Here is a 25,805-nt window from a genome sequence, read left to right as displayed (position 1 = left end):
ATGAGTAAATAAACCCCCCCCCCCCCCCCCCAACCTGTTAATTAAGTATTCAATCAAAGCTTCCAGCAGGTGATTGGCCAGTGGATTACGGTTCATTGAACATTGTAATGTATTAAATACATTTGAAAATGACATTGGTTTGTTCTGAATGGAGCAGATACTGTATGACATATTGGAATATTGTTGATGTCCAAAAAACATTATAAAAAGTGAAAATAGCCGATCTACAAGATCAATGTCACAAAATAAAGAAAAACATTCAAAATGTAATTTAAGAAAATGCTAAATAAGAAATTCCATAAAGAAAAGAAAATAATGAAAATCTACAAGAGTGAAGATCTACAAGCTCAAACTAATTTCATAAAGTAAATTAAAAAAATTAAAGCAATTCCATAAAGTAGGGGAATCATTTGTTTAACATACAACTTACATTTAGTTGAAATTGAAACCAATGGTTCTCCTCCTAAATATTTGGTAAAAACATTAAGATTTAATATAAAAAAGTTATACTAAATAAATAATTTATACTAAGTTAGTACCAATGGATTGATTGGTCTTTAAAGCATGCTCTGAAAAGGCCCACCCATCTGTCCACTTAACACGGCTGCCATGTTAAGCGGTCAGATCCAGAATAAGGTTGAGAACCACTGGTTTACACATTTCAAAGATCTACAACTACAGCAGAAATGAACATTTAATTAAAGATCTACAACTACGGCAGATGAAAACCTAACCCTATGGATTAAGTACATGAGCAACATGTAATTAAGTTTCACAATTAAGATTGACATTTTTAGAGGAACTTTATTTTATTTAACACTTTTTTACAGCTCTGTGGACATTGTTTTAATAAAAACCTGATGATGCTTTTAATCGGGTAAACGACATATAGATCATATTTGTTATCAAAAAACAAAAATGTCCACAAAAGTTACAAGTGTGAAATAAAATCTTGACTCCTCCAACCAATTTTATATTTTTGAAAATTGTAATAATGTAATCATTTACAGACCATAAATGGGTAGCCATGTTAACATCTTTATAAAAAATAAAAACCGGTTGAAGAAAAGACTCACTCCACAAAAACCTTATGGAAAACTCCTTAGACAGAGACTAAGTAAATATATTAGCGTTTTAATTTTTCATGCTCATAAAGAGCTCCAAGTGCTAAAAGTGAAAAGTGCAGCAGCAAACGTTTGGGTCAAAGGACCATCGTCAGTGCATCGCCTACTGACCGCCGTGAATAATCAAGCTTTACCCACAAATGACAACACATAAATCCACATCACATACAGCGCCTATGGTCATATGTGATGTCGACTGACGTGATGAAGACTTACCTGCAAATGAATTATAAGTGACGTGAAATGATAAGACGAGACGCAAATCAAATTACGCAAAATGATACAAGACATAAATCCACATCACATACTACACTACACTACACTACACCAGACATACACTATGGTCATATGTGATGTGGACTGACGTAATGAAGCTTTAACCGCAAATGATTAGATCTGATGATATAGCACTGACGATGGTCCTATGACCTAAATGTGTGTTGCTGCACTTTTCACTTTGAGCACTTGGATCACTTTATGATCATGAAACAAATAAAACAAAAATTGATTTTCTTAATCTCTGTCTATAAATCTTCCTCTTTTTCCTTTTAGTTTCCTACAATTTTTAAAATAAAACATTTACAGAAATAAAAAGTTCTCATATTTCAAAAGAACCTCATAGATTTAAGGCAACAAATGGACCCTGGTCCGCTGTTTCCCAAGTTATGGGTCGGGACTCAATTGTGGACACATTTTCTTGGGTCATGAGTAAATAACACCCCCCTCCCCCCCCCCCCCCGCAATGTAGGATACTAAAAGGAAAGAGGAATATTTACTGACTGATCTCAAAAACAAATGAAAACTGGCAGAAATAAAGACTCACTCCACAAAAACCTTAAGAAAAACACCTTAGACAGAGACTAAAAAAAATGTATTAGTGTTTTATTTGTTCATGCTCATAAAGAGCTCCAAGTGCTAAAAGTGAAAAGTGCAGCAGCAAACGTTTGGGTCAAAGGACCATCGTCAGTGCCTCGCCTATTGATCGGCATGAATAATGAAGCTTTACCCACAAATAACACATAAATCCACATCACATACTACACTACACTACACTACATTACGGTCATTATGTGATGTGGACTGACGTGATGAAGCTTTAATTGCAAATGATTACATCTGATGATATAGCCCTGACAGTGGTCCTACGACCTAAATGTGTGTTGCTGCACTTTTCACTTGGAGCACTTGGAGCACTTGATGAACATAGAAAAAATAAAATAAAAATATATGTTCTTAGTCTCTGTCTAAGGAGTTTTCCTTAAGGTTTTTATGGAGTGAGTCTTTATTTCTGCCAGTTTTCATTTGTTTTTGAGATCAGTCAGTAAATATTCCTCTTTCCTTTTAGTATCCTACAATTGTTTTACATGAATAAAATAAAAATATTTAGAGTAGTAAAACGATCTTATTTTTCAAAAGAACCCGATACATTTAAAAACAAAAATCAAAGAAATTCCATTTAAAATATTAAAATAAGAGTAATGAAAATAGCAAATCTACAAGCCAAGCTTGTAGATCTGCTATTCTCACTAGGTCCCAGGGAGACATCACATTTCTCTTTTGGGTCTCGAGCTAAAACGTTATGAAAATCTTTACACTGAAATGTTTACATTCCAGTGTGTTTTTGCCATTGCTTGTTTATTGATCATTTCAAATCCAGATTCAAACAGTGACTATTTTTCCTGGGGTCAAATAGTAAAATTAAAATGAATTAAAAGCACATATAAGAAGCAAGCAAAATAGAACATGTGCTATTTCGTGAAAACAACAAATCTAAGCAATACATTAGAAACAAAAAAAGAGGTTGTGAAAATAGATTTACATGCTCGTTGTGAGCTTGCAAATCTATTATCTTCACTAGTTTGGGTCCTGAGCTAAAAGGTTTGGGAACCTCTGCAGTGGCACAAGGCCTGGTAGCTGTTAAATATAGAGCTTACACATTTTGAATGACATCAGTTATGACTGTAATGTTCAGAATGCAATCACACAGTTATGACTAATGTTTATTTTATTTTCCAGGAGTAATACAGTCTACAGTGACTGAACTGCCTCTTACACAGTGTCACAGTGGCTGCTAGCTGATGCCTATGAGTTCAATTCAAAGTTTACAATTTAAATGGTGCATTTATCTATAGTACCTTTAACCAAAGCACTTTGTAATGTGCATTACATTCACCAACATACTTACCAGGGGGAGAGATAGAGAGATGAGAGGGATAGAGAGACAGAGAGAGAGATAGAGAGACTCGTATAATTTACATCATTTGTGGGCGATTGACATAAATTATACGAGGCGCATATGACGCAATGGCAGCAGCATTCTTTGCTTCATGTTCTCTGCATCAGTCTCAGTCCAGCATCAGTCCATTTTCTTCATTATTCTCCTGCCAAATGACGAGCATTGTACGCAAACAACGTGAAACGAAGTCCACATCACATACTGGTCATATGTATCGTTTATATTATTATTATTATTATGATGTGATGTGGATTGACGTGATGAAGCTTTACTCGCAAATGACGGCACAAATAACGAGCAACTATACGTGATGCACATGCCGACATCCGTCACACACACCTTCACATCACATACTGGTCATATGTGATGTGGATTGGCGTGATTAAGCTTTAACGCAAATGACGCAACGCAAAATCAATTGTGCCAATATTTGTCAGCAATACAGCAACAGCATGAATGACATTAGTACACAACATACAACACTATGAATAACATTAATACACAACATACAACTGGTTATTCCTGTTGCTTGTGTTGTATCATACAACACAAGCAACAGGAATAACCAAAGTCATTAACCCTTTAAGACCTGAAGCCGATTCTACATGTCTCCTAAATCCCAACAGTTTTCTGAAAAACATAAGTTTCTATATCAGTGGTTCTCAAACTTTTTCATGTCAAGGACCCCCAAAATGATATGTATTTGGCCGTGGACACCCATCAAAATATTTTGTTCCACGGACCCCCCCCAGAAGCAAAGATTTGAGTTAAAAAATATTTTCTTTAAAAATATATATATTCAAAGATTTGCACACATTTTTCGGCGTGTACCTTGCCTAAAAGAAAAAATTGCCGACCGATGTGAATGACGAGCTATCCGCAAATGTCGTGAAATAATCACAAAATCACATAAATCCACATCACATACGACCAGTAATTCACATACGACCAGTAATGTGATTATTATTATTACCCTTATTATTATTATTATTATTATTATTATGTGATGTGGATTGACGTGATGAAGCTTTACTCGCAAATAGCCTGAAACGGTACAACGCCAATTAAATTACGCGAAACGACACACGACGTAAAGGACGACATGCATCACATACCTCCACATATGTTCATATGTGACGTGGACTAACGTGATGATGTTTTACCCGCATATGTTGTGAAATGACACAACACAACACATACATCACATCAATGCACATCACATACGGCCCCCCTGTACGGTCATATGTGATGTGGGCTGACGTGATGAAGACTTACCTGCATATGACGGAAGCGACGTGAAATCAAATGTAATTTTTACCCGCATGTGTTGTGAAATGACAACACATACATCACATCAATCCACATCACATACTACACTACACTACACTACACCATGGACTTATGTGATGTGGGCTGACGTGATGAAGACTTACCTGCACGGATGTTACGTGAAATCCTGAGACGCGACGCAAATCAAATCAAAACGCAAAATGCTACGAGACAAATCACACAAACGCTGGCCGGGACCCAATAATAAAAAACACTGGTCCAGTCCCTTCTTACTTATTCTTCACGAATGACGGGCATTGAACGCAAACGACGCAAACCGCTGGCCCGCCACCCGTTAAATGACGCAACGCAAGCGGCGCTACGCGAACGACACTGATAGTGCACATTTTACGGTTAAAGCTAAAAAAATGTTTAGTTGATACTATGACAGGGCAAAAAAAGCTATATTTTTAACTATCAAAAATAGATAAAGCACAAATAGGTTTAACTATGTGAGTTTGCTATGTGACCAAGAGCCACGTATACTATACCCTGTCACTATATTATACAACCTAGTATACATATACTGTACCCGGTCACTATATTATACAGCTTAGCGTAGGCCTACATATACTGTACCCTGTCATTACATAAACAGCCTGGTATACGTATACTGTCAGTACTACAAATGGAACCAAATGGACCAGTGACGGGTCCATTTGTACACACAAAAACCACAAGACACACGAAAAGAAAGAAGTTATAACTTTATTCAAGCAAATAATGAAGAGAAAAGAGGGGAAGTTAAAGTATGGAGGTCAGGCAGAAACCGTGTATGTCCAAATTGTTACTTTTTAAAATGGACACAAAATAACCTGTGTTCCAATGGATCCAATGTAATTATCATGATCTTTGCGTTGTGAGCTTGTAGATCGGCTGTTTGTACTGCTTTAGTGTGTGACACTGTCACACGGTATGACCAAGTAAAGAAATGTATTTACGACAAAAAATAAATATATATATATATATATATATATATATATATATATATATATATATATATATATATATATATATATATATATATATATATATATATATATATATATATATATATATATATATATATACACACACATACATATTTATATATATATATATATATATATATATACATACATATTTATATATATATATATATACATACATATTTTTATATATATATATATATATATATATATATATATACACACACAAGGTTTCTGCCCGACAACCAATGATAGACCGTGTCACTACTATCACTTACCTTGAACAGCAGCCACGACTCAAACAGCAAATGAAATAAAAAAATACTAAGAAAGCAGCAAATGACACGTCGCACATCATTTGCTTTCTCTTTTAGTTTGCACAGACCTAGAGCATAGATGACTGTAAACACGGTGTTAATGGGGCTACATGCTACCATAATGATACCAGACATAAATCACATAGCTCCACATCACATACATTTGTACACACAAACCACTAGTGAAGAACTAGTGCAATAGACAGGCAAGAAGAAATAAATGTGTTTGTGAAAAGAAAGATAGACAAAAACAAAAAATCGATCAAATAACTCAGACACAAAAGTAAATAAAAACAAATAATTTTGTTATTGCTTTATTAAAGCAAAGAATAGAGAAAAAGAGGAGAAGTCACGACCACATATGGTCGTATGTGATGTGGACCGATGTGATCAAAGCTTTGGGCGCAAATTACGTGAAACAATAAATAAAATCACATGAATCCACATCACAGAAAGGCACATGGTCCTATGTGATGTGGACCGACGTGATGAAGCTTTACCCACAAATGACGCGATACAAATGACGTGAAACGATAGACGACGCAAATGACCACATACATGGTATGGTAGCATGTAGCATGTAGCCCCCTTAACAAGCAGCAGCTGCAATCAAAAGGTTCCTACCTTCCTGCCATCTTCACTTACGGACGTCTTCTTCTTGTCATCTTCGGGTTCTGTAAAGACACAAAAAAGAAAACAAAAACGTTGAGTTGAGCAGGCCTTACAGGGTGACATTTTGGAAGCCAAGAAGATGGTCTGTAGAGCCATAAGCTGGTCACTGACAGGGCTGTGCCACCATTATGGCATTATACTTGAGTAATTGTCACAAATAATTGCGATTAAGTATTTAATTGTATTGTACATGAACATTGAACATGTTTGAAAATAAATTAACATTTTTGTAACCAGAAGAGTGGGCACCCGGGAAAAGTGGTGTAATTGGCCATTTCTATTCCTCAAAGTAAGTAATTAAGTAACTTAAAGGAGTAGTTCACCCACAAAATGACTTATTTTCTATCAATTGCACACGCCATGAAGCCTTGAATTCATGGATTTTTTTTTGTCGCATTCCTATGCCAATAATTAGATTCACGTCTCCTACCGGCTAATGTATCCGGTAGGAGACACAAAGTAAATGATTTGTGTCTCCTACCGGAAATACACCCCGTCATCAAATTATTGGCTTAGTAATGAGACAAACTAAAACAAAATCATGAATTCAAGGCTTCATGGGGTGTGCAATTTATAGAAAATAAGTAATTTCTTGGGTGAACTACTCCTTTAAGTACATGACTTGAAGATGCTTGACTAGCCTACAGCCACTGTGGGCATAAAACAATACGTTTTAGGTCTGATAATGATGTACCCACCCGTACATGTTCACATCATGTATACTTTACATTACTTAAAAAGGGATAGTTCACCCAAAAACGTACTTCTTTTCTATCGATTAGTCACCCCATGGAGCCTTGAATTATGGACCGGTAGGCAGCGGTTCCGGTAGTAGACACAAAGGAGACTCTTTATGTCTCCTACCGGAACCGCTGCCGGTCATCAAATTATTGGTTTAGGAATCAGACAAAACTATCTGTGTTTTAAACTATCTGTTGTTTTACATTTTGGGAGAAACATTGCCAATTTAGCAAAGAGGTGCCATCTATTCCTGTATCAAACACCATGTTCAAGTAAAGTCTACAATGCTTATCATTTCATCAAGTTCCAGAAACAACTAAAGACGGTGGCTCTCAAAAGTTTCATATCAAATTTTCATACCCCAAATAAATATGCATTTGGCCAAGGATTGGGCCTCTTCCTTACTTCCTTCACATGTGTTACCAATGATACTAATGAAGGCACTGTACTATTTAGTGTAGCACAGTGGTTCTCAAAGGACACCCATAACTCTGAGTGTACAAATGGAACCAAATGGACCTGTGTTTCCATCTGTACACTCAAAGAGTTACACACCCGTAAGGGTCCGTTTGGAACAGAGCCTTCATTAGCATCATTGGTAACACCTGTGAAGGGAAGTGAGGAAGAGGCCCAACTTATTTCCAATATGGCCGCTGATTCCAAAACTCCAGTTTGTGCCTCCTACCTCCAGCAAGGTGTTGTGTTACGGTGAAATTGGTGACCTTCAGAAAACATGCGACCATCTCGTGGACTTCACAAAAACATCACCATGTCCAAATGTAAATAACAACCGTTTGTTTGTTTGTTTATGAACAGAGCAACTCCGTTCATAAACTAACAGCGATTGACTTTGGATGTTAGACATGTGAAGTCCACAAGATGGACACATCTTTTGTCAGGTCACCAATTTCTCCATAAGGGCGCGCTCCCACCGCACTTTTATTTTACTTCTGGGGCAGAATCTGCCAATGCTTTGTCAATGCAAATGCATGGATTCCTGGTCTTGCTGATTTTTTCCAAGAATCCACGCATTTGCATTGACAAAGCATTGGCAGATTCTGCCCCAGAGGTAAAATAAAAGTGCGGTGGGAGCGCGCCCTAACACTGGTGGAGGCAGAATGTTGAGGGTTGGGATTCGGCTTGAAAATAAAACCACAGGCGTCTTGGTTCAGCTCTGAGCCGCTAGACCAGTGGCTCTCAAAGTGTGGTCTGATACCAGTCATCAGTTACCATGAGTATAAACCCTAGGCTTTATACTAGACCTGTCACAATTATTACATAATAGCCTAATTGCAATTATTTGAATTTGCAATTATATTTTGCATAATCGTCAAAACCATGTTATTTATTTTATTTACGTAGCCCTAAAAGCCAAAAATAAATTACATTTGTATTCATGATGTTCCAATGCTCAACGACTAACACACAGTTAAATCTTTGATCGCAATCATTTATGTGAGTGTGACAATGAATCGTCAACTTCCATTTTGTAATGGTGACACAGCCCTGGTTTATAATGGCCAGCAGTGGTGGAAAAAATACTGATTTGTTTTTACTTAAGTAAAAGTATCACGACTGCCATGTAGAAATACTCTGTTAGAAGTAAAAGTCCGGAATTCAAAATTAATTTGAGTAAAAGTACAAAGGTACTGGTATCAAAATGTACTTAAAGTACCAAAAATAAAAACTACTCATTATGTAGAATATCCCCTTTCACAAGTTTTCAAAATATATTAAAATCTTTTGAAAATAGCCGATCTACAAGCTCACAATGCGTCGCATCGCAACGCATTGTGAGCTTGTAGATCGGCTATTTTCAAATAGCAGAAATGTATATAGGGCTGAAGTGGTTAATACATGTTTTTGTAATTATAATCAAAATCTACAAAGTAACTAGTAACTAAAGTTTTCATATAAATGTAGTGAAGTAAAAAGTACAATATTTGGATCCGAGATGTAGTGGAGTAAAAGTTAAAGTATTGAAATTTGGAAATACTCAAGTAAAGTACAAATCCCTTGAAATTGTACTTTATACAGTACTCAAGTAAATGCACCTAGTTACTTTCCACCACTGCTGGCCAGGTGTGATCCAGGTACGTACCGTGTGGGGTCTCCCGCCGCTCGGTTGAAGATAGCTGGTATTAATAGAGCCGCGTAGGTTGTATGGCACCACGTCCCGAGCACCGTACGCCTTGTATCTCCAACGGAGAACGTTCGTTGGCACCGTTATACGTTTCAGCTCTCAGGGCTCGTTGCTGTGTCGAAGTTCCATCTTCCTGCCCCTTGTCCTGAGTTACAGACACTCTATTACCAGCTATCTCCTGATGACTCCATCCATCCAGGACCTTCACTGAAGAACTCATACAGCGAGTCAAACGCTGAGTCATAGCTAGAAGCCATGACTCAGCGTTTTTAACTCACTGTATGAAGTAGATTTAGTCCACTCTGCAGAAGGTCACCACATGATTAACCTGCAAGACACAGATATACACCAATATTACATTTAATATATTGTAGAATATAATATTAAGATTGTAAAAAAAAAAAAAAGAACCAAACAAAAGACATTATATACTCCTCCTCCATTATATACTCCTTGTAACTGTAACTGTATTCTTGCTCTGTAAAGCACTTTGCGCTGCATTTCATGTCATGAAAGGTGCTATACAAATAAAGTTTATTATTATTATTATTAAAGGTAGGGTAAGTTATATTTTTGGTATTTTTCGTTTTTTTTTGTTAAAAGGTTAATTCTGATAGTAATCATTGCTACAGAGCGTTTGTTTGGTCACAGGGGTCTCTCCAGCTCTTTAATAAACAGAATATAGTACATGTTCAGGTAGGTGACAACATTTAAGCCAATCAGGAGAGGGCACTGAAAATGCATGTTCTGTTTAATAAAGAGCTGGAGAGACATGAAGACTCCTTTTACTGAACAAACACTCTATAGCAATAAGTACTTTCACAATATAGAGCTATTTAACACTTATTTTAACCAAAGTAAATCACTTACCCTACCTTTACGTTTTTTAGGCTAGTGTTCGAAACCGTCGGGCAGAAATCTCTCGTCCTACTTGATCTATACTACAGCGTCGCATAAAGCATCAACAGTAGAAGATCTACAAGCTTGAAACGTGGCGCAAAGCGACACGTTTTGAGCTTGTAGATCTGCTACTTTTACCATTTTTGAATCCTGAAAAAGGTTTTGGACATAATGAGGTTTCCTCCCGATGGAGACAATATTATAGTTTCATCTTAGCCTTGGATCAAGACTCATCATTATTGTTATCGGTTTTGATCGATATTTATTTTAGATTAATCTAAAGAGTAAATAGAGTTTTTAATCTCCTGTTACAATGTAGCACTGTTATCTCTCCTAATAGGCTTTTACATTTGTTTTGTTCTAGATATTTCATGAAAAGTATGAAATGTGAAAAGGTGCTGTACAAATAAGGTTTTATTATGATCTAGCCCTGGTCCAAAGCGTCAGTGAGTTCTCTCTAACGCTCTGCCAGTTGCTGGGCTCTGCGCTTGTACAAGGAATTCCACTGTCCTGCGAGGGCTCCAACAGTAGTGAAAATAAACAAAACCATTTTGCTACACACCTAAACAAAGGTTGTTTTGTGTTGTTGAAAGTCTGTTCTCGGAGGTGGGAAGCCTCTCAGCACCGCACATTCTCTGTATAATACACTTTTTGGCCAGAAAAGAAAGTATATCACCGGAAGAAAAACATGTTTTTGGTTGCTCCACTGCGCCCTCTACAGATCTGGTCAATGGATTTTTTTCTATTGACCAGATTTTGCCTTCCGGTGAAATATTTTCTTTTCTGGCCAAAAAGTGTATTTTACAGAGAATGTGGGGTGCTGAGAGGCTTCCCACCTCCGAGAATAGACTTTCAACAACACAAAACAGTCTTTGTTTTGGTGAGTAGTGAAGTGGTTTTGTTTATTTTTGACTACAGTTGGAGCCCTCGCAGGGAAGTGGAATTCCTCGTCTATAAGCAGAGCCGAGCGCCTGGCAGAGCGTTAGAGATAACTCACTAACACTCTGGACCAAGGCTAATTATGATCCTATCTATTACATTCTTGAACACTCCAAAAAATAGTGTGTGTAGTTAGTTCCATGTTAAAGTCTCAAACATCTTGATAAATGTATATTACTCTATATACAAAGTGTTTATCCCAAAGCTACAGATGTTATCCCACCATACGGACCCTTTGTGTTCAGTAATATTCCGTATTATTCAATTAATAAACGTTGCAATCTGGTCTGTCAGAATATCACTATTATTAGCCCCATTTAGAACCTCTCCCTCCGCTATGTAGTTCCGAGGTGAGGTCCTACGTGGCCCTGTGCCGTTTGAGCAGGACATTTTCGAATATTTTCCACTTTACATGTTTCTTACCCCTTTCTGCACATCTTATCCAAAAAGTAAAGGTTTTCTGAAATGCTCTCAGATGTTTTAACTTCTAGCGCACAATAAAATATATCCAACGAGTTGAAAAAAGCGTTTAAATAGCTTCTCTCCTCGGCCGGTTCCATAATATTATGCATTAGGAAGGTGCAATTCAACATTTCACCAGTAGGGGAATCAGCAATGTAGCCTCTGCGGGCGCAACTTCCGGGTATGTCTTTAAAACATTTAGGAGAGAAGCTATTTAAACACTTATTTCAACTCGTTGGATAGATTTTATTGCGCGCTAGAAATTAAAACATCTGAGAGCATTTTAGAGAAGCTGCACTTTTTGGATACGATGTGCAGAAAGGGGTAAAAAAAAATAATTAAAAAAAACATGTAAAGTGGACAATATTCGAAAATGTCCTGCTCAAACGGCACCCACAAACGTGAAACCTCATCTCGGAGCTATACAGCGGAGGGAGAGGTTCCGATTGGAGCTATGTATGTACATATCATTCAATGGGTGTAAGAAACGCCGGTATTACACCCCATGTAATCCAGGAAATACAATGACGTTCATCCACAAACGGGATTAAAACACTTCGTTATTAAACTATACTGAACATAAAGAGAACACCAACACCCCGTATGTACGGATAACATGGCTTTAAGATAATCACTTTATATTTACAATGTATAACTGACATGTGTAGACGCAAGATCCTTAAAACACAGAAAACCACACTATTTGGGAAAGTGGCACTGTTGCAGCAGGTGACCGCAGGTATTACACTCCAAGTGAATGTGGAAATAGAACAGCGTTCAGACACATACACGCGTCTTTATTCAACGTTAAGTAATATTACGGAACAAACCTGACCCGTATGGACGGGTAACATCCGTGGCTTTGGGTTTAAACGCTTTATGTGTTGGATTGGGTTCATTTATGGGGATTTATGAGCCGTTTAAAACTACCAACAAGATCACCATAAATAAAATCCCTGACCAAAATTGACCCAAGATCCTAAATAGATTATAAATCTACATGAATGTTATGTATGGCAGGGTTAGATCTACAAACCCCCACACAGTGAGTGTGGTTTAAGCCAGGTTTAAACTTTGGGTGACAATTTAGTTGTGATCATTTGGAAAAATGTTTGTTTGATGCAATAGCCTTGGATCAAGACTATTATATAAGTATTTTATCACTTTTGACGTATTTGCATATCTATGAGGTAAAAGTCAGACTCGATAAAAATTTGATGTATTTTTCTCCCTCGGTTGTAAAACACAATATTTCATATTTATGTCCATTTTGGTGTCATAAATAATACTTCAGTCCTAGAACACCTCGAATGCTTAAATAATAATGGTGTTAAATATCGGTGGATAAAAACGTGTCATGTTGATATAAATCAAACATCAGTTTTACCTTCTCTACAGAGCAGCGTGGCACGACGTTGCAAACAAACTGTTGGAACCAGCCGTGGCGCGCCTGCGTCGAATTTAAACCCGTATCACATCCGGTCTAGAGCTCCGCCTACTGGATCCGGTGTGTTAAACACGTACGTGGAGGTATCATTTCCGTTTCCGTTTTCCAACCAGATCTTCACCCTGCAGAGTGAATGGATCCCCAGACTGCTTTCAAGTGATCAGCACTAAATCATCTACTGCTGTGTGGAGGATGCAGTGGTGTAAAGTAACTAAGTACATTTACTCAAGTACTGTACGTACTTAAACACTTGAACCCTAGAATTCCTTTTCTGAGGGGAACATTAGCCGAAAATAGCAGATCTACAAGCTCTCAACGCCTCGTTCAGAGCTTGTAGATCGGCTATTTTTGGCAAAGAGGCTAGGTGTAGAGGGAAAAAAGAGCAGACTAAGTAAAAAGAAATGTTTTTATCTGAAACACAATTGTATACAATATGGGGGTCCCTGCTTCATCTCTCTCTCAGCTAGGGGGTCCCTGGCCTGAAAACATTGAAGACCCCTGTACTGGACCATACGTACAATGAAGAATACCTTGATATCAGTGACATTTTATTACAAATGAAAATAAGAAACAGAGCAGTAACAATACGTTTTCGTATAGCAGCAATTTTGCATGTACAATATAAATATGAATATATTGTCTGTCGGGCGGAAACCTCATTATGGCCAAAACTGTTACTTTTCAGCATAAACATTCTAAAATAGCAAAAACAGCAGATTCTGAGAGTGTTCTGAAAGTGTACTCTGAGAGTGTACAAATGGAACCAAATGGACCCTAACGGGTCCATTTGGTTCCATTTGTACACTCTCAGAGTTAAATGAACACTGATGATGGTGATACAGTGTAGATTGGGACCCCCAAGAAATCTAAATGGTTGAGTCCCTGGCATATCTTTTCAAATGGGGGTCCCTGGGCTAATATTTGTCAATTATTCCCCCCCCCCCAGGAATTAAAAAAAAAATCTCCTGATATCGGACGGTCTGAGATTGGCAGGTAATGAAACTACAATGCAACCAATGAGGGACCTCTCCTACAACCTCTGCCTTCAATGATTTCTGAAAGCGATTCCATAGGAATTATGCCTCCTTGAGGAGGCATAATTTATGTTCTCATCAACTTTCTCCTTGGCGGGCAACAGAACATTCTCAGTTTACAAATATCAGTTTGTATGTATTTTACACTGTGTAGTCTTTGAATAATATATGAATAATGGTTTCTGTTGGGGATATTTGTAATATCCATTACAGCATAACATAGTTTTTAACTTTATGATTATCTTCGGGTTTGATGCAGTCCATGATGCATTTGGCTTGATCATGCAATTCTTCATGTAGACCTGCAAGTGGAGCACTTCATCAGAGACATTAGAGGAAAACTCGTTAAGGTTTGAACTATTGAATTAAAAAACAAATGATAATTATTTTAATTTTGCCATGTTTGTTCTTTATTTGCTTCTTGTATTTAGTTGCTTCGTCATTATACAAAATGCCTGTTGACATTAAAATGAACAGGATTAGTTTGCAATATCTAAAAAGCAAATCTCAAAGGTTCATGCTATAATACTTTGCCTTCTGAACAACACTTTAAAACAGTACCCACTTTAAATCCATAATTTTACTTGGCTGGAATTCGATCAAACCCATTCAGTAATACTTACACAGCTTTTAAATTATGAAAATTGAAAACTTTAGACCTTAATTACTATATGAAATCCAAACCTATACAGGTAGATGGGTAATTTGTATAATTTAGCGTGTGAAATGGGAAATAGTATAGATTGTAAATGAAGACTCTGTGTAAACTGTCTCCACTGGGTTTGATCAGACTCTAGCTGTGGCACCTGGACAATAAAAACTCTACAGCGCTTGAATCTGTCATCTGCCGAATTTTGACACTCATAGAAGTACAAATGTTAGCATTGGTAATTATACAAAGATAAGAAAGGTTGAGATCACAGCTCAACATCTGACCATAGATCAAATTGTACCCTGCAGCAGTCCTGTCAAAGAGGACCGTTCTTTGTGAGTGTGCAGAGACTGGAGACTAGGCTGATGACCAATACGTGAGCTCTAATCAAATTCTAATTTAGGATTAATCTGCCTGGGACAACTGATGTGCAGCTGTTGGTTTTCCAATAAATGATCATCAGTCTAGTGCCTACATTAATGACTAAGTGTATTAGAGGAACAAAGCACCATCCCCTGCCCAGTGACCAGCATAACACATCAAAGCCAGATTTATGCACAAACCTGTCATCAGAAAATTCTGGGCTGAAGCCCCATTGCTGGTTTCTTTTGGTAATGTTTTCACGGTACTCACTGAAGTGTTTTTTTTTCTTTTTTTCCTAAGTGAATTCCTGATAGATATTGAATGCCTGACAACAAACCAACCTTCTTCTGTCTGTCCATGACCTCCTTCTGTCTGTCCATGAACTCCTTTTGTGTGCTGCTGTGGCAAAGACACGCTGCTGTGGCAAAGACACATGTGTCCGTTCCACTGTCTTTAAACTCAAACAGTTCACAAAAGTCACGCACATCCACACACCATTTGAAGGCAGGTGCTGAACCCAAAGAAAATAATCATAAAAGGTAAAAGGAAGGTCCACACACTGCACAGTAGGTCCCTTAGGTGTAGTTTATTAGAACATCCAACCATGACATTTTGAGCACATGCTCTACTTCTGACAGCAGACAGCAGTCTGAAGAAGAGCATGGGCTCAAAACACACAGTGTTAGAGGGCTACAATGTGCAGACCTTCCTTTTACCGTTTATCACTGTCCTTAAACTAACAGCATTAAGGGGTGGTCGGACAAACAGGATGTCAGCGGCCTCCAGAGAACAAGGGGACATAGACATGGAGTGAGGCCCCCCTCCTCAAAGCCTGTCTTATGTCTCTGAAAGGCGGTTTACTGGGGTGTCCACTGGCTCCATCATTCTGTACTTTTCCTCAAGCAGAGGCTCATTGCTTTGCATGTGGATAATGGGCTTGTTGTTGAGCCCGGCCCGGCTCTCCTGGTTCCTCTTGTTGTAGATGTTGACACGGTGGTCCAGCTCGGGGCTGGTCTTAGTGGAGTCCGTGGGGCTGGGCAGTTTCAGGTTCACAGGATCAAGACCCTTCTGGCCCATACAGGAGTCCTCGGACAGCGAGGAGAGCAGTTCCTGCACCACAGCACAGGGATGGCCCCTGGCGCCCTGCGAGCCCAGGGCCAGGGGGCTGCTGTAGGGTGGTGGGTAGCAGCGCTGGCCGCTGTAGTCTGTGGATGTGGAGGCCTCTCGCACCGTGGAGCTGCAGTCCGTCGTGGAGCCCAGGGTGTGGCTGCTGAAACTGTGCTGGCGGGCGCTGAAGTCTCGCGAGGTGGAGGCCTCGCTCACTGAGCTGCCGGTCCGATGCAGGCGGCCGGATGGCACCGCGTCGGCACTCACCAACGTGGAGGGCAGCTGGCTGGGGTTGTTAGGTAGGTGCACGTCGATGGCTGCAGTGGTGATAACACATGCAGCTGGATCTGGGATGCCAATATCTGCATGGAAAAAAGTATATATACTGTACACTGGAATGGATGGAATACAGCAATAATAATATTAATACCGGTGTAGAAAGTGACAATGGAGAGAAGAATCCTGCAGGTTCTTACCACTGCTTGGCTCACTGTAGTACTGGCTTATGTAGTTGTTCATGTCATCTTGAACGAGATGATCTGGAAGAAATAAAGATGCCAACTTAATGCCTTATTGTCTCGAACATAATAAAAATGAATGCTTGACGTGTTCGTAAATTCAGATTTAGAGACTAGAAGGTACAACACAGCTGGGTGGTTGCAGCAAAAGTGACTCTAAATGCTAAAAACATGATGTTTCTGTCTGGTGAGATGTTCATCAGATTTGGTCTCACTAGACAGAAATGTCATGTTTTTGTCTAAACTATGACTTTTATTTAAGACAGCCCTTTGTCTCAGAGTTGCTTGAGCTGAGCATGAATCTTCTCCTCACGGTGTTTATAGGTTCACCAATGATTAATATGACCGGAGGGAACGCAGGATTTCAGACATCTTTGTACAGTAGATTGTTGAATGATTTACCACCCATAGCACTTGGTTATAGTTGGACAGCAGAAAGCCTGCTGGGCCTGTATGACCAAAGCACAGCAAACACACGGTGGGGGTGTATTTCGCTGACCCTAAATCAGTCCACTTTAAAAATATCGTTAAGTGCTATCCAGACCAGAGTCCCACCAGAGCGTTCTGATGGCTTATATTCATTTATATTTGTACTTCAAATATTCATATTGTGAATGTCCCGGGAGGGGGCTGGGCAACGCTCAGCCTGAAAGACGTGACAGAGACTATCTCAGAGTGATTAATAACACATGAGCATGTGAGGAGCAGGTTCAGTTAAAAGGCTGTCTGAATAACTGACTGGACACATGGTGGCTCAGATGTGTGGCAATGTCACAAGGTTGGATTTATAGTTTTGATAAAGGAATGGCTTCAGAGTTCTGAGCCCTGACATCACTGGGACTAGCGGCGCTTTGTTCCTTTAAGTCCTATAAGTTATGACCCGTCACGTTTGGAGAGGTTTATAGTCCATCTCTTCATCTGAGTATGGCTGTGGAATGTTTTGAGTGTAGATCCAGAGATGAATGTTGAGCGCTGCCGGGCCTGTTTGTGTGTGTATGTGTGTAATGTCCATCTTTAATCAACTGTCCTGCCTTCCGACTTAAAATACTGCAGGGACTGTAGCAGTGATATATTCTATACGATTACATGATTAATACAGTGTGCTGTGACCTTCTATTTTACACTAGTTGCTACTAAAGTTTATTGTTTCCAGTGACCTTTACAGATATACTGTACCTCTGACCTTTATTACATGTCTGAGCCCCAAAAGCCATCTCTGAATGATGACAATGACATTCCCTTTTGTGTTTGGGGTGGCTGTTGGTTTTTACTGGAAGATGCAAAATTTTCACCTGACAGATCGCAAAAGCAGTCCCTTGAGCGTGTCACCGAGGGCTCAGAGAGAACATCTGTGCATTCAAACAGCCATACTTAGCAATGGAATATGTGGGCTGATATAGCAGGCAGGGCCTTAATATCTCCCAGGTGTTAAGAGACCTTTGGTCTAAACCACACAGCCTGCAATACACAGGATGTGGGGGTTCCAGCTCCGTTACCTGCTAGACCTCCAGGCTCTTTGGCTTTAACCTGAGCGGGGTGTTCAGGGGCCCCCGGGGCCAGGCCGTCCACCTCCTGGAAGCTGCTGCTCTGTTTACCCCACACATGATGGATCTGCATGGCCGCCTCCCGCTCGGCCACCAGGTCCAGGTCCTGTTGAGCCAGGTGGGCTCGCAGCTGCCTGATCTCAAACTGACAGGATGAGAGGGGGAGAGAGACACCGTGTCAGAGAGAGAGAGAGAGAGGGTGAAAATATGAACTGATCGTGACACGTTGAAAGGAAAGTTAATTCCAGTGTTGATTTCGTCGACTAAAACTATGCCGAAAAATGTTCGGCGACTACCTTTTTTCACTGACGAAAACAAAATAAAAACTAAGCTATACGATGACTAAAACTAAGACTAAAACTAAAAACTAGACTAAAATGTTTGGGAGGGACTAGTGGAGAAGAGATCCAGTAGAACTAAAAGACAAGTCATTTTATGTTTGGGTGTGCTCTGAAAATAGCAGATCTACAAGCTCACAACGCGTCGTGCTGGGACACGTTGTGAGCTTGTAGATCGGCTATTTTCAGCACGCAACCAAGTGTGAAATCAGCCATTACGACGCCATCAAGGCACCGCCAAAATACATTTTAGTCGACTAAATCAACTGTAGATTTAGTCGACTATTAATCTTATGATATTTAGTCGACTAAAACTAGACTAACAGTAAAACATTTCAGATGACTAAAATATGACTAAAACTAAATGGAATTTTATTCAAAAGACTATGACTAAAACTGAATCAGAATTTGCTGTCAAAATCAACACTCTAAGCCCTATGGGACATTATACAAGAAATGTACATTATCTATCTGTCCTGGAACTGTAGGGAATAAAGGAATAAAGGAATAAAACTTGAATAATTCAAAAACCTATAAAACTGATTAGATGGTTAATTTCAGTGAGCTGTTCTGTAAAATAATATACCATTCATTAGGTTTTCAGATATTGTTTTCTTCTGAACATTTCTGAAAATTCAGAAAATTACAAATCCTGAAAAATGGCTTGTCCTCAGCCAAAATGGACCTGTACGTATGTTTCAGTTTTGTCATTCTAAATACTGTTATTTAGCGGGGAATATCATTAAGTTGAAGTGGTTATCATTCACATCAATTGATTAAAAACATGAAGTGTATTGAGGGCTTGGAGTGCAAAGGGCTTATGTGACATTTTTGGTGAAGTTTCGTTTATATATCATTTTAAAGGTCTCTATGTGCTCTATCAGGTGGTAAAAGAATATGGTCATTATAATTCTCCTCAAAACCCCCAAAACCAAGCTATGTGCAATGCCCTCCCTGACCACCTGAGAGCACCGCAGTCTGTTGATTCTTAGTAAAGACCTACCCTTTTAACAAAGCATTTTGTTTTTGCGACACTGGCTCTAGGCTTTATGCCCTCAGGTTTTTTATGTTTTGTTTCTGCTTCGTTAGATCTTTTTTACAGTGGTGTGATGGTTTTTATGCAAATATTTAATATAGCACTTGTGATTTGTTCAAATGTAAAGTGCATTATAAATCACATTCATTATTATTATTATTATTTATTTATTTATTTAAAAAAAAGGCTGGAAACCTAAATGCATAAGTGAAAACCTTAAATTGAGTACAGAGTAAATTTGACTATAGAGTGCATTGAGCTTGGAGCACAAAAGTGCAGTTCAAGTGCATTTACACCTATAATGCACTGAACAATTCATACAAGACGGTGCAGTTAAGGTAAGGAATACAACATTATACTGTAGAAGATTAAGTCAGTATCATGGTCAGTATCATGTCAGCATCATGGTCACTAACCTCTATCATGGTCAGGATCATGGTTAGTCATGGTCAGTATCATGATCAGTATCATATCATGTCAGTGAGCTTGTAGATCTGCTATTTTTGGCTTAGCGATTTGGCATAGATCGAGAAAGAACACACCAAGTACAGTGCAACTCAGGTCCGTTGTACTAACTATACTATAGAGGGTCTAAGTGGTTAAACTGAAGTGATATTGATAAATTCCAACTTGCGTCACGGCACCCACTTTTAGAAACCCTGTTCTATAGTACTGTACTTCCCTGTCTTTGGTGCTTTCTTTGGTGCTTCCCTGTCATCTATGGCAGTAGTTCTCAAACTTTTTCATGTCAAGGACCCCCAAATTGATATATATTGGACTAGCAGATGTACAAGCTCGCAGTGCGGCATTAAGTGATGCGCTGTGAGCTTGTATATCTACTATTTTTGAATAGTCAATATATAACATATGCATAAAGGGGTTAAAATGATTGTGATTCTGTATTAACTATTAACACATTTTGCTGGGGACCCCCTGGAACCCTGTCAAGGACCCCTGGGGGTCCCCAGACCCCACTTTGAGAACCAGTGATCTATGCTATTTCTCATGGGCCAGCATGGGAACAATATAGAACACTACTCTGCAGCAAGGGGAAATGATTTGTGCAATAATACCACTCAATTAATAATTTATACAATAATCCATAATTTGTTTGAAGATGTTTAACATGTGTCTCATACCCACAGGATATTTGTGGGGAAACATGGCTATTGCGAATCTACAGCATCTCTTATAAAGTCTGTTAATTATTTAGTTTCATCTTATTGTTTACATGTAATCTTTCTCCTTGGTAATTTGCTGCCCTCTCGTGGTTGGATGCTGACAGAACAAGAGGACTGCGTGGTGATGTATAAAGACAGGCAGTAAATTGAGAGGGAAGAGGACATACTGCCTGTTCCTGGCAGATCTGGGTGAGGCGGTCGAGCTGCTCTTCTCTCACCGCCTTGGCCTTCTCATACTGCTGGATCTCCAGTTCCATCTCCACCTTCACTTGCAGCACATAGGCTGGAATGACAGGACACAACACAACGTGACATTGCTAGATCCATCATGCACAACACACACTGTAGTTCAGCTCTGAAGCTTCGTCACATGATGGTGTTTCCTGACAAAAATAACCGATTTACATGTGTTGTGCTTGTAAATGAGTTCCAGATGAGTATGAAGGAATTAGTGGAGAGAGACACTGCTTACACTGCAGTCCTTGTTCAGGGTGCAATTCAACAGATCCATACCAATCCATTGTCATTTAGTATCAGCCCAGTGTTCGTTGTCATTGACACAACCATTTTTAATCAGCGCCATGCACTTCAGATTAAATTCAACACATTTTTTATTCTCATTCCCTTGAGCATGTCCATTCAAACGCCACAAGGTGGAGCAATGCAGCTGAAACCATTTGAGGGCTTAAACTCACCCATGCTTCTCGGCAGCAAGCACAGAAAATGCCCCATAGGCATGTGTATGTTAAATAACATCGACATGGCTGTATGGTAGAGTGCACTGGATAGGTAGTTTCACTCACAGTATCGCTCTCAGGGGACGCCCATGAAAAAACAATGTGAAACTATGGGGTGAAATAATGAAATGGAGGAGGGGAGCCGACTACTGCAGAGGCCGTACTGCAGTATCTGTCTTTGTGACCTTACAGTAAAGGACAGGATGCAGAGGATATTACTCCCACCCACCCACACCCACCCACCCCCCTTCCTTCCACCCACCCACCCACCCAACCATCCTCCTCAGCCTCACCGTCAATGATCCTCTTGACCCTCCAGATGCGCAGGGTGATGATGAGGCCGATGGCATCCCAGGGACTGCTGGGTCCGTTGGCCACTGTGGAGGCCACCATGGGGGCCAGCGAGAGAACAATGACGGCACCATCAAACACCTGGACAAAGAAAAGAAGTTGGCCAAATGCATACAGCGCGTGTACGCATACACAAATGTAAATGAGTGTGCACACACACACACCAGGCTTATGAACGCAAAGGTGTGCATGCATGTGTGCACACAGACAGACAGACAGACACAGACACACACACACACACACACACACACACACACACACACACACACACACACACACACACACACACACACACACACACACACACACACACACACACACACACACAGGCGATTCCTTCGTCTTACTCCACAATCTCCAAGTTGCTCCACTGAGGTATTATGACATTGAGGGAATGACACTGCAGTGGGAAGGGGGGCCTAACCTCAAGACTAATGGGACCCCGGGGAGCTTACCTCCACTTTGTTCTCTATGTAATCCCATATGCCCAGCACCACGATCCTGAACACCGTCTGAGACACAGAGAGATGGAGAGGGAGCGAGAGGAGGTTCGAGGGGGGTAAGAGGGTGGAGGAGGGGTTCAAGGAGGACGAGATAAAGCTTGATTTATACTTGGTTGCACATCGTGTCTTGCACCGAAAACAGCTGATCTACAACCTCACAACGCATCACGTTGCAATGCGGTGTGAGCTTGTAGATCGGACATTTTCAGAACGCAAGTATAAATAAGGCTTAAAGATGAGAAATAACAACATTGAGTGAGAGTGATCAAGAGATGATTGCACCATAGTGGTGGACAAAGTACTCAAGCCCAGTACTTGAGTATAGATACTCCTGGTGAAATGTTACTCAACTACAAGTGAAAGTTGCTGTGCCAACTTTGTACTTGAGTACTGGAGTACTTGCTTTTAAAATATTCAAAGTACAAATTACATAAACAAAATACATTTCTTTTTAATATCAATGCTGTATTGAAATGAATACATTTCCCCCAAAATGTCAAACACTTTCCAGAACTATTCGAAAAATGTTAACAATAGTGAAAATAGCCGATCTACAAGCTCACAACACGTCGCATCACGATGCATTGTGAGCTTGTAGATCGGCTATTTTCACTATCTCTATTCTCTATCTCTATACTATTCTCTTCCTAGAATTGTAGAGTAGAGTCAAAAAATATCTCCAGCTACAGTAACTCCAAAATGTTCAGGAAATGACAAAAAAAAAAGTGGAGTTAGGAGGTTTTGTTCATCATTGATAAGAACAGCTAAATGGACCTCCAAGCTCACAATGAGGTTGGAGGTCAAAAGGGTGGAGTTAGCTGGTTTAGCAGAAAGTTTGAGGATCTAATGGAGTTAGCTGGTTTTGTCAGAAGCGCTTTTTAATACTTTTCAATGGTTCAATATTATATCATATTATATTTTTACCAACACATAGACGTAAAGGGTGTTCAATAGCACTGATTTATGGGAAAAAATGCAAAGCGTCAAAATGGAGTTAGCTGGTTTCTGCCCGACAGCAACGATATTTGACTTTGATGTAGTGAAGTGAAAGTCCTAAGTATCCAAAAATACAAATACAAATACGCACAAAAAAAGTACGTAAGTAAGTTACTCAAGTAAATATACTTTGTTACTGTCCACCTCTGGGTTCATCCTCTGGGTTCATTCCTTCAGTTATAATTCCCCTGAACCCGCATGAAATATATTTTTAAAAAAAGAGAAAAATCTGAACATCTCAGCAAAAGTGAATTGCATTTTGCGATTCAGTTTCCTGTCACTTCTCTGCCGGTAATTCATCAATGACATCATATTCACACACACATCACAAGCGGCACGGCAGTACTTTCATCCAGACAATTAAGAGGCGCCGCATTCTATTCCTTCTGCTGATGCAACGGGGATTGCGGAGGGCAAACGCTCTCTTGTTCTCTCTCTGTTCCCCCCTTCTCTCTCTCCTGCCCCCCCCTTACACGCCCCCATCTTCCCTTCAGATATTCAAGGCTGCAACTGAGCAAAAAAACTACCACCCCCACTGTTTCCCACCATCGCTGTAAAACAGGGTATAAATGTGTATAAATGTAACCAGTGGGTCGATTGTTGGTTACACTTGCACATTCTTAGATTTACAAACTGATAAATAAACACTGAGGATTTTACTGTGAAGTGTTACAAAATGAATCACTAAGGCAGGGGTCTTCAACGTTTTTCACGCCAAGGACCCCTTAGCTGAGAGAGATATGAAGCAGGGACCCCCCCCCCCCCCCCCCCCCAACTGCATATTGTATGAAATTGTGTTGCAGATTAAACACATTTATTTTTCATAGATTTCATAGATAGTTGGATTCATGCTAATGTGTATTTTCATATAGTTCACCTTTAAACCCTCAATATTTAGCTAACTTGACCGTTGGTCCTGTCCTTGGTCTGCTCTTTTTCCCTCCACACCAACTCTCCGAAAATAGCAGATCTACAAGCTGTAGTAGCCTAACTTTGAGGACCCCCTAGGGATCCCAGACCCCCTGTTGAAGACCCCTGCACTAAGGGGTTCGCTTTTAATGATAAGTAAAACGCCAACTAGACCAGAGTTAACACACTATCACACACACTAGCATTCAGCAAATAAGAACTAAGTCTCAACCTTTTCTGGATCAGAGCCCACTTGAAAATCTTTAAAGTGTTTGCGGCCCACCCATCTGACCACTTAACATGTGGTGGGCCTCGTGCATTTTCAGAGAATTCTTATTTTAATGATCAATCAATCAATTGTGTTCCACCTTGGATCAACGGAACTAACGTAGTATACTATAAGTTCTTATTTATTTGTATCACTTTTACTATTAATGTTATAGTACCATTCAAATCGTAGTGTTTCGCCAATTATTTGTGGGCCCACTTGCAATACCCTCGCGGCCCCGGCCCACAGGTTGAGAACCACTGAACTAAGACAAATGTGTCCAGCGCCAAGGAAACTGTAATCAATATGGCTCACCTGAGGCACTGACATTATTCAAAACTAGTGGCACAGAAAAGCCCCATCTGCATTTTAAACTGGCTTTGTTGGAGGATCAATAGAATATATCAACAAAGGCAGCGACTGTTTCAGCCTTTAACGATGGGCCAATGTTTTGTGGTTTAATAGGCCCCAGCATGATACTTTGTGGAATGATAGGCAGCTCGCCTTGAGTCCAACTTCTTCAGTTTTAAAGAGCAGTACGGGGCATAGCACCTGCTCATTAGTATTTTATGAAAATTCATAAATGATAAGTCATAAGTTCATAAGAGCTCAAATATAGGTGAACTGGGCACTAAAACAGAGTGGGCATTAGAGATAACTGGGCACTATTAGGAAGTGGGCACTTGAGAGCTGGGCACTTAAAGTCTTGAGCATTAAGTTTGAATTGTTTTATCAAGCATCCTATTATTGATTACTGTGAGTTTGATTTGATGAGAATATAACAATCATATCATTTGCGATCAGAGATTTCCGTCTACTGATACATCTGGTGTGGAAAAAAAATAAAAAAATAACAGCAATTGCTTCAATTCGCTCCATTATACAGGCGCCAGAAATGTAAAACAGGGTATGAGTGATTAGAAATGGGTTCCAAAAAATGACCAGCTCTCCCCAAATAATGCCCAGTTCTCCCCAAATAGTGCCCAGTTC

At 39.6% G+C, this 25,805-nt stretch overlaps 2 protein-coding genes across 2 annotated transcripts in view; one reads left to right on the top strand and one right to left on the bottom strand.

Annotated features, from left to right (window-relative positions):
* The window catches only part of etfa (electron transfer flavoprotein subunit alpha), a 60,122-nt gene extending 45,614 nt beyond the window's left edge, over nucleotides 1–14,508 (top strand). Inside the window, exon 13 of the transcript XR_014600907.1 lies at nucleotides 14,373–14,508. The gene's annotated coding sequence lies outside the window, so the exon portion shown is untranslated. The remainder of the gene's footprint in view (nucleotides 1–14,372) is intronic.
* Nucleotides 14,509–16,164: 1,656 nt separating this feature from the next.
* Nucleotides 16,165–25,805, bottom strand: part of tmem266 (transmembrane protein 266) — a gene marked incomplete at both ends in the record, with an annotated part of 33,512 nt that continues 23,871 nt past the window's right edge. The window contains 6 exons of the mRNA XM_084059569.1: nucleotides 16,165–16,796; nucleotides 16,911–16,973; nucleotides 18,449–18,641; nucleotides 21,219–21,334; nucleotides 22,082–22,220; nucleotides 22,595–22,651. Of these exons, the coding sequence (XP_083915695.1) occupies nucleotides 16,165–16,796; nucleotides 16,911–16,973; nucleotides 18,449–18,641; nucleotides 21,219–21,334; nucleotides 22,082–22,220; nucleotides 22,595–22,651 (1,200 nt within the window). The remainder of the gene's footprint in view (nucleotides 16,797–16,910; nucleotides 16,974–18,448; nucleotides 18,642–21,218; nucleotides 21,335–22,081; nucleotides 22,221–22,594; nucleotides 22,652–25,805) is intronic.

This window comes from Gymnoscopelus microlampas, assembly GCF_963454915.1.
Source record: "Gymnoscopelus microlampas genome assembly, chromosome: 6".
NCBI lineage: Eukaryota > Metazoa > Chordata > Actinopteri > Myctophiformes > Myctophidae > Gymnoscopelus > Gymnoscopelus microlampas.
The sequence above is the reverse complement of the archived record's forward strand: the minus strand, read 5'-3'. Positions and strand labels throughout refer to the sequence as shown.